The sequence below is a fragment of the Scylla paramamosain genome, chromosome 5 (genome assembly GCF_035594125.1).
Source record: "Scylla paramamosain isolate STU-SP2022 chromosome 5, ASM3559412v1, whole genome shotgun sequence".
Taxonomy (NCBI): domain Eukaryota; kingdom Metazoa; phylum Arthropoda; class Malacostraca; order Decapoda; family Portunidae; genus Scylla; species Scylla paramamosain.
This window is the reverse complement of record NC_087155.1, coordinates 23,970,056-23,980,055: the sequence shown is the minus strand read 5'-3', so window position 1 is coordinate 23,980,055 and position 10,000 is coordinate 23,970,056. Positions and strand designations below refer to the sequence as shown.

Here is a 10,000-nt window from a genome sequence, read left to right as displayed (position 1 = left end):
GCTTTTTTTATCTTATATCAGAGAACCCTAGATGACTTCAATGAATAAAAAACAGAAAACAGGCACCTCAGCAGTTTAACTAGTAGCTTGTCTCTTTTGATGTCACTAGTGTGCTTAATATTAACTTGCACCAGATCATATTATTAAGTTTGATGAGCCATGGCAGTCAAATGATTAAAGATGAAAGGTTCTCTGGTGTAATGGTTGGATTTTGGCGACCAGCTGTGGCAGGCCAGGGTTAAAGTTGAATTACACAACTTTGTATGTAAATAAATAAATAAATAAATGAATAAATAAATAAATAAATAAATAAATAAATAATAAGGGAATAAATAGATAAATGAATAATTAGTAGTGCATTGTGATTTCTACCGTTTTTTTTTTTTTTTAATATATATGTTCTATTTGCTTTTCCTTTATGATGGACTGACACTTTAGTATTACACCATCAAATCTGGTTACCTTGAGATCCGTGAGGCAATAAAATAAGCTGTATATTTATTTGTATCCCTTTGTGTGTGTGCGTGTGTGTTTGTGTCTTTGTTTGTTTGTTTGTGTGTGTGTGTGTGTGTGTGTGTGTGTGTGTGTGTGTGTGTGTGTGTGTGTGTGTGTGTGTGTGTGTGTGTGTGTGTTCAGCTCTCAAATTTACTGCTACAAAGTTATTTTCTTTATCTATAATACTGAAGGTGCGTCACGAATTAGTGGTTGATGTTTGTTTCTTGAGGATCCTCGTGTTTCTGCAGGCACTGAGGGCTGCTGTCTGTAATTATGTGCGATGCAGTTTATTTCCAGTATTGTAACTGAATCAGGAGTTAATGGCAAATGTTCTCTTCCTGGGAAATCTCAAGTATTTTGCCAGGCACTGAGGTTTGCCATTAATTTCTAAGATGTGGTAATCAGTATTCATTTCTTCGAGTCCACATGGATTTTCACCGAAGCTCCAGGAGAGAATAAGACCAAAAATCAAGAGCTGAAAAAAAAAAAAATCATCTGATCAAGTACGGGAATGGTCATCAAAACAACACGAATACTAAGAAACCCCGTTTATTCTACATACGTGTAACATCATAAACCCTCTCAGTGAACAAACGACTCTATTTACAAACAATCCATATATATTTATCTACTACAATACTTTTCTCACAAACACCACAAAACTCATCTATATACACACTATGTTATGCAAATGTCATGGGAAGCGCTTACTCTACTGGTTCACCGCGTCTCTCCGAAGCGTTATCAGTGTTTCTCTGTCCGTGAACTTCTTGTCATCCAAATTTTGAAAACATTTTCTTCCATGTTGAAGGTACTGTGAACAGATTACTATATATATATATATATATATATATATATATATATATATATATATATATATATATATATATATATATATATATATATATATATATATATATATATATATATATGAGTTTTCTCACTGCTTGGTTAGCTATAGACAAAACACCGTTTTAGAGGATGATCTCATTTGTTCAAAACAGGTAATAATTAAAAAAGTGATTTGTTTCTATGCACATCTGTGTTGACGGATTTGTTGTGCAGTAGCAGCAACACTCGGCCAGGCACGCTGTGGTTACATGGACTCCTTGATGCTGGCTGCTGCTGCTGTGCTGCTGCTGCTGTTGCTGCTGTCGTTGCTTCTGCTGCTTTTGCTGTTGCGGCTCCTCACACGCGAGCTGACTAGAGTGTGAGGGAGGGACGGCGGGTTGTGGCTTCGGTCAGCCGGTGCACCCCGGGGCTGCGGGACGTGTGTTCCCTAAGTGCCTTACGTTAACAATTTAGTGTGAACATTTGAGAAGAATTCATAAGTTGTTTTTCATGTAAAAGAAATTTTGGTGTTACTTCCCTAACAGTTTTCAGGCACGTCCTGCACCGATATCTTTGGGGGAAGATAATGAAAACTGAACGTTCTTAGTATAACTGAAACACTTAGAGTACATATTAGGTTAAGATGGCTTCTTGATGAAGACCACCCTGCGGAACGACCCCGGTATCACCTTTGTCGTACCTCGGGCGGTCACGTACCCTGATGACACCTTAGTGTATCCCACCCCTGCTCGTCTTCCCCACATAACGCACTAGAGGTACACGAGTAACTGCAGTGTAGCTATTAATACAAAATATAGACACCAATTATTCTAGAAAGGTTTCCATGTCTTGATTGCCATCATGATAAACTAGTGAAGGAGATTAAGATTGTGTAGTGGTAGACTTCCTTTACTCGATGCAAGCACGTGGTGGGACGACACCAGGAGTCTCGCCTGCCTTGCAACACTAATGACCTGCCAGGCCAGCGTGACACTAGGCGGGCCACTCAGGCCACCGGAAGGATGATGGAGTCTGTTGCCTTCATCAAATGACCTTAACGTGACTGAATGGTTATATGTAATACTAATGACATGTTACAGATTAAGTAATTCTTAACATCACAAATGTATCGTTATTCCGAGTTTACTGAAGAAAGCTAACAAAAATAGACTCGGCGAGAAGACTCCTCACCACTTACGCAGGGAAGGGAGAGGCAGGACGGCGCACGAGGGTCCCACCTGCGCCAGCCGTGACCCTCCCCTTCCGGGCGTGACTCCCACAGACTCACGTGACCCCCGAGCACCAGCGGCCAAAGTAACATCTAACTCACCTAACTCACCCATGAAACCGTAAGATTCTATCTAGTTTTTCTATCTAACACTAAATAAATAATGTAAGTATAAATGACAAAACTTTCAACATTCTCCACACAGCAGTAGGTTCCCTATGGAAGTAGCAGCAAGGCACACTCGGAAGTCACGGCGGGACCCACTTTGCTCGCGACGGCGGCGCCTCGAGAGTGTCCAGGAGGATGACTGTTCTAGTGCCACGCAGTGCTGCCGTCACGCCGCGCAGTGGGTACGTGCTCATGTTTTTGAAATTCTAGACGACACTGTTTATGATTATTCTTGAATAAGTTCACACTGTTAACACAAAACTTATACTTAAATATTTGCACTACGTGTTTCCTTTATAATGTTTGTTTTTGGAGTTCAGCTCCCACAACAACAAGGAAAGACACACCTCACTTTGTATCTGGTAGAGTTTGACTTGTACAAACAAGTAATATCACATAAGATCCACAAGATCCAGCAGCAGCATCAACAGCAGCAGCCACGCCCTTCACGTGGCACCCTGACTCTGGTTCACGACAAGTCGGTGCTGGACACTCCCGCGTGAGCAATACGCGAGTCCCGCTGATCACGACACCAGAGGAGATTGTTGCCCGTCCAACCAGGGGCGGGGCTGGGGCTCCGTCCCCATCAGGATGGCCACAGCCTCCGTCTCGGACATGGGCGACAGAGACGAGAGGGAGTCCATGTTGTCTTGCAGAACCTGGGACTCTGCACCAGAACACAGGAAGGAGACGAAATCTGTCTGGGGAGGAGTAAGTCCCAGTATCTGCTGTGCCCGGCCGGGACTGCAGGGGCGGCCAGGCTCGGGGTCCGGCATAGGGGCGGCCTCCCCAAGGATGCTGGAGAGGACCCAGGAGCAAGTGTCCTCAGGGGCGTTGCCGTCCAGGATGTCCTGCAGGGATCTGATGTAGGCGGAAGCAAGTCGCAGAGTGGTGATCTTGGTCATGTCGGCGGCGGCGCGGCGGCTGCACACCCACGAGGGCAACACGCCCCGCAAGCTTTCGAAGGCTGTGTTGATTTGCCGCATGCGACACCTCTCCCGCGCATTGGCCGTCTTCCTGCGGTAGCGGGACAGAGGCGGAGGCCGCGGCTTGTGCCGCAGCGTGTCGGGGAGGCTCCACTCGCTGTCACAGCGGCGCCGCGGGTGCAGCGCGCGGGGTCTCAGCTGGTACTTGACATTTGAAGCTCCCGACGGTTTGTTGCTGGGAGGGACGTTTTGATTTTTGTCATCGTTGTTATTGTTGGTGTCCACTTCATCTTCCGCACCCGCCGTGTCGCTGCCACTCTCTCTAGCCGCCTCCCCTTCACTCTTTTCCTCCTCTTTTACGGATTTTTCCATTTTGGCCATTGTATCACCAAATGTTGCAATCAGTCAAACACTGGGCCAGCGAACTACAGCATATCAACTTATAACAACTTTGGCACAACGAACTGTCTGGTATCAAGAGAACCTGAAAGATGCAAAAGTCGAGTATGAGCGACGAGGCGGTGATTTATGAGACACGTAAGCTTGATGCTGCTTGTAAGTTCAAATGAGAACGAAAACCTCAAAAAGCTCTTAAATCAATCATTTAAGTATCATTACACCGTCACAACAAGAGCTCATTCCAACGGTGCGTATGTGCCGAACATCAACGGTGAAGTCAACTCACTTATTTCTTATGCGAGCTCAAGTGGCGTGTGAGAGGCAAGACACGCGTGAGGAGCAACAAACACATCCCACCCCGGAGAAGGACTCCTGCCCACTGAGCCCCGCGCCGCCGCTGCCCTCCCACCCCGGCCTGCACCCATGCCCGACACCCGCTCCACGCAGCCACACACGGTGCACAATTTGCTATTTTTTTCCTGACTTTATTTTCTCTCCCTTCCCTTGGTGTTTACTATCCTTTTGTTATTCAAGTGAAGACGAACAAATTTATATGAACAGATCAGCCGAGGAAGGAACTGGAAGAGGGATAATCGCCTCGGCATTCACAGATTTGACCTGGAAACGCAAGAGGTCACTCCAGCCACCCTCGACTCTCCACGGATGAAAGTTCCTCCACATGTAAAACAACTGACCAAGAATCAGGGTTCCTTTCGTCCACTCCTGATAACCTCACGCAGCGCCAAGCAAACACACACACTGCAGGAGGACCACTTCCATACGTACTAACGAAGCTGTAGCAGGAGCGAGGTTGTAAGTCCCCACCACCGGCAACAGGTTCATTCAGGAGAGCGGCGACACCACCAGGACCCGATGGCTGGCAGGTGACTCACGTGATTAAAACGGCAAAACTTATGACCCCTGAATCTTTTAACACCATGTGGGGAGTGTCCAGCGGTTAGAAAACATTTTGCACGATTTTTCTCCTTTTCTGCGCTGTTTTAGATCCACAGATGGTATACCGTAGCGGCCAGTCATCTCCCCCCTTCACCGCGGCCTGCCTGCCCTTCCCCACCCCAGCGGCGCCTCGCCTGCACCACAGCACCGGGGAGGCACGGACTGGCTGCATGCTGATCCTTGTTGAGGTGCTGTTTCAGACACACTCGTCTATTAGCTTAGTTACCCGGCGATTCTGTGAAATGCAAATAAGAGAGGAATGAAGAAAGTCACGTCTATGGTTTTGCCCATTAGACAGAACACTGGTCTTTCTTATATCCTTTGATGGTAAGGTGGAATTAGGTGTTTTATATATGTTTTGTTAATGCGCTTGAGCAGAGAGAGAGAGAGAGAGAGAGAGAGAGAGAGAGAGAGAGAGAGAGAGAGAGAGAGAGAGAGAGAGAGAGGCAGGCTTCCTTCACTTCAGCTTGTCATGAATGAGGTTGAACCCACAATTCCTCACTGCACTCGCTCACTATACCCCCTCCTTGTCCTCCTCTCGCTAGACACCTGCAGCTACCTCACTTTCCTCACCGTTCACCTGCCCAGAGGCTTCTTCAGAGAGAGGGAGAGAGAGAGAGAGAGAGAGAGAGAGAGAGAGAGAGAGAGAGAGAGAGAGAGAGAGAGAGAGAGAGAGAGGAAATGACCACAACTAATGGCGAGGCGTAATCATCTTCCGCCGTCAAGAGCGCCTCTCACAACACCCAGTCACCGAGGCATTCCACTGGAGCGTGAGAAAGTTCTTCCCTCCACACAAACATCACCTTTGCTCCTGCCGAGGAATGCAAGCCTCACTCAAGTTTATTTCAATCAATTTCACCTTTACCACACTCACATGAAAATTTTTACCCCGCCCTGCCACTACTTTCCTATGTGTGTGTGAGTGTGTGTGTGTGTGTGTGTGTGTGTGTGTGTGTGTGTGTGTGTGTGTGTGTGTGTGTGTGTGTGTGTGTGTGTGTGTGTGTGTGTGTGTACGTGCTGAGAGAGAAAGAGAGAAAAATGGTGAGAGACAAACTATACTATATTATTCTCCCGGTCCTTCCTCTCCTCACACTGACAAAAACACCCTTAACCCGTTGTGAGTAGATACACTAGAGTCCCATAGAGCGACAAGAGACACTGACCACCCCCTCGCTGGTGTATAGTGAGTGTGAAAACCCTTCACCCTTCCCAGCATCCTTCCTCCAACATCCTTCCTCCTTCTCCTTTCTTGCTATCCCTGCTCCTCCTACCATTTCCTCCTCCTACACTCTCCTACACCCCACTTCACACCCTCTCCTCTCGCGGCTACACGTCATCGAGGAGGCGGAGATGAAAGGTACACCTGCAAGGCCCCGGGATGAATGGACCACCAACCCTCGCCCTTATATGGGAGTTACGACGCCTTGGATCCTTTCTATCGCAGCGCGCGACCCGCCCACTGAATGACGGGCAGGTCGCTTAGTTTCACCCTTTTTTCTAAGTGTCTGTCTGCTTGTGTGTGTGTGTGTGTGTGTGTGTGTGTGTGTGTGTGTGTGTGTGTGTGTGTGTGTGTGTGTGTGTGTGTGTGTGTGTGTGTGTGTGTGTGTGTCTCTCTCTCTCTCTCTCTCTCTTGCTTTCAACTACGCCGCCTTGCATCACACTTGTAAACAGTAGCAATCTGGGCTGAGGTTGAGAAGGCAGCGGGAAGAGGAGAGGTGAAGGAAGGAGACACTCTCTCTCTCTCTCTCTCTCTCTCTCTCTCTCTCTCTCTCTCTCTCTCTTTCTCCTGTTCGAACAACCCGCCAAAAATATTACGGATGATAATAATTCTGCACTTTTACCTCCTTCAAATATTTACATGCTGTCATCGTCGCGTCGTTTCATTGTTTATGTTCACACTCCACTCGGTGACCCGCGAGGCTGCCCGGTGTAAAAGTAATCCGAATAATCATAAGACTAATACGGAGACTGACAGCGGACGCCTCGGTAACTTGAAGGAGTATGTTTAAGATTCCCTCGTTGAAGGAAATCTGACTGGACTTCTCTCTCTCTCTCTCTCTCTCTCTCTCTCTCTCTCTCTCTCTCTCTCTCTCTCTCTCTCTCTCTCTCTCCTGTCCACTCTGCTGCCACAACTATTCGTCTTCGTCTTCCCGCCTTCAGACTTGAGAGCAGTTTGAATTATAATTTTCCTCCTCCCCGTAAAAAGTTATATTTGATGATACGCAATAGTTTACTCTCTCTCTCTCTCTCTCTCTCTCTCTCTCTCTCTCTCTCTCTCTCTCTCTCTCTCTCTCGTTCAACCTATCTATTCATTTAACTAACCACCAATTACTTTTTCTCGTTTCTGGAGAAGGAAAAAAAAGATAAAAATGTGTGTACGAGTTGCGTTAAGTCCGATTAATTACGACATTTGCACAGACAGTAGAAATCCAGAGAGAGAAATTGACACACAGAGAGGGAGACGCGCCATCTGGTAGGTAACGGGCACCTGCTTTCGGAAGAAGAAGAGGAAGAAGAAGAAGAAGAAGGAGGAGGAATGACGGCCGGTGGATGCTTCACTGACAAACTCTTCCATTAAGCCAAATTGCTGACCGTAAAAGGTTCTCGAGTATTGTAAATTAAGACACGACAGACCCCCCTTCCCTTTCTGCGTAAAAAGAAAAGAGAGAGAGAGAGAGAAAAAAAAAGATGGCCCAGCAGAAAAGCAAATATGTAATCACCCTCTGGACGCACGTGATGGATTCCCGGCGGCTTGGATTAATTTACCTTTAACTTCCTGGAAAAATGACGGTAATGACTTGTACTGCACGACTTGGCGGCGGGGGAAGCATGACACACCTCCCAAAGCCGCCAAACATCAACCCACTCCATGTTAGAATTCAGGCTTAAAGAAATTGCAAATAACTTAAAGAACGAGATGCAAAGAAGGAAAAAGAGTCATCATTTTGTTCGGCGGCCAAAGTAAAGTGCCACAGAAAGTCTCAAAAGGAGAGGAATGTTTCGCGTCATCTCTGTTTGACTGGATTTGGCCAGCGAAGCGAGGGAGAAAACCTGTCCCCCGCGCCTCCATCAACAGAATAACACCATCGCCACCACCATCGCCACCGCACCGCCGTCTCACGATAAACATTTGGGGGTCAACTGCCTCGCCGCCCGCCAGAGTAAACCGCTGCCTGACGCAAGACGGTGGCACAGATCCGCTGATTGATGTGCAGGCAAATGGGAGGTGAGGTGACGCCTGACAGGGGAGGGAGAGAAAGGAATCCAAAACAGCTGTCTGCTATGAGGCGTCTCAGTACGTAGTTGATTCCTAATGCACTATTAACACAATATAAAAAAAATCTAATCTACTAACATGAGTGTATGAGGAACGCCAGACATGTACATAAAACTTCACTTCACTTCAAAGCGTCTACGATTTGTGGCCATCAAACTATAAAGCTAAAGTAAAGCTACAAGTATTACGTGCAGCAGTGAAGAGACGCCATCGAGGGAACATTCTGCGGAGTCCAGATGGCGATGTTATCGAAGTGGACCTTCTGCTTTACGCAGGACGAAGACAAAGAGAACTGTTACCGAAGTCACGATGAAGGTGGGACAAAGCGCTCTTGCCTGACATACGATACACCCAACACTACCACTGGCGTATATACATTGATTTATAAGACATTCCCAATGGCAGGTGTACGATGATAAACAACAAAGTGGAGCTGGTGATGAATGGCATGGCGGCAAGCAGCCAGCCATGGGGCACAACACAATACCTCCTCGTGTCATATAATGATACACGACACTACCTATGAGATACGATGACACTCTTCTCATAAGTGTATGCAGAAAGACGCGAGGCAGGGCCATGTGTCTTACAGTGGCTGGGAATGGCGCTGGATTATTGACATCCATAGAAATCTCCTATAATGATAAAATGATTTAAGTTTCGATATTTTAATCTTAGATATGTGGATGGCCCAACGGTATCCAGTTCTCGTGAGTAACCGTCATCATGGTTTAATATACTTACACAGGCAAGAAAAATACACTTGACTGGAGCAAATGTAACAAACTATTTATACAATCTCCAGTTCCCGCAACGCCACGTTGGTCGCGGGACGTGTACCTGTTACCTGCATGAAGCGCGAGTCAATATTTGTTTAAATTCCCGAAGGTTATCGATGCTCTCAGAGGTGAGGATCCTCCGCTCGTCGGGCCGGTCCGCGCTGCCCACCACCTCCCACGCGGCTGCACGGAGTCGCGGATCAGGCCGGAGTTATGCCACCCGTTTTATGCACCCCACACACTGTTATTTGCACACACAACACCAGGAGGGCGGAGGCAATATTCCCTCACCCAACCTACTCTTTTTAACAACAAATATCGAGGCTAAAAACCTCAGGGTAACCCGGAACGAAATATTCTTCAGCGCTGAGCGATGGGAGAGTTGTGGCCACAGAAACCCCGAGAAAATTCTGTGTGTGTGTGTGTGTGTGTGTGTGTGTGTGTGTGTGTGTGTGTGTGTGTGTGTGTGTGTGTGTGTGTGTGTGTGTGTGTGTGTGTGTGTGTGTGTGTGTGTGTGTGTGTGTGTGTGGGGTGTGCATACACACACACACACACACACAGATATATATATATATATATATATATATATATATATATATATATATATATATATATATATATATATATATATATATATATATATATATATATATATATATATATATAACCCTAGAAATTGATTGCGCTCGAAATTTCTTTGGGATCGAGAGGTTTAAAGAAGCATTGGTGGAGTGTTTGTTGAGTGTTGAGCATGTTGACCTTGTATTGTGCTATCGAAGGTCACGTCGTTCACACAGGGCAGAGAGAGAGAGAGAGAGAGAGAGAGAGAGAGAGAGAGAGAGAGAGAGAGAGAGAGAGAGAGAGAGAGAGAGAGAGAGAGAGAGAGAGAGAGAGAGAGAGAGAGAGAGAGAGAGAGAGAGAGAGAGAGAGAGAGGAGGAA

General features: G+C 46.6%; 1 protein-coding gene across 13 annotated transcripts in view; it reads right to left on the bottom strand.

Annotated features, from left to right (window-relative positions):
* The window catches only part of LOC135100682 (helix-loop-helix protein ngn-1-like), a 589,312-nt gene that overhangs the window by 80,168 nt on the left and 499,144 nt on the right, over window positions 1-10,000 (bottom strand). The window contains exons 1-2 of one of the 13 annotated variants that reach the window (XM_064003844.1): window positions 4,334-4,461; window positions 1,029-4,132 (exon numbers count right to left, since the gene is read on the bottom strand). The exons of 11 other annotated variants lie outside the window; for them this stretch is intronic. In XM_064003844.1, coding sequence (XP_063859914.1) covers window positions 3,247-4,029 — 783 coding nt within the window. In that variant the 5' untranslated portion in view covers window positions 4,030-4,132; window positions 4,334-4,461 and the 3' untranslated portion in view covers window positions 1,029-3,246. Of the gene's footprint in view, window positions 1-1,028; window positions 4,133-4,333; window positions 4,462-10,000 lie in introns of those variants that run through there. One more of the 13 variants, XM_064003845.1, reaches the window with a different exon arrangement.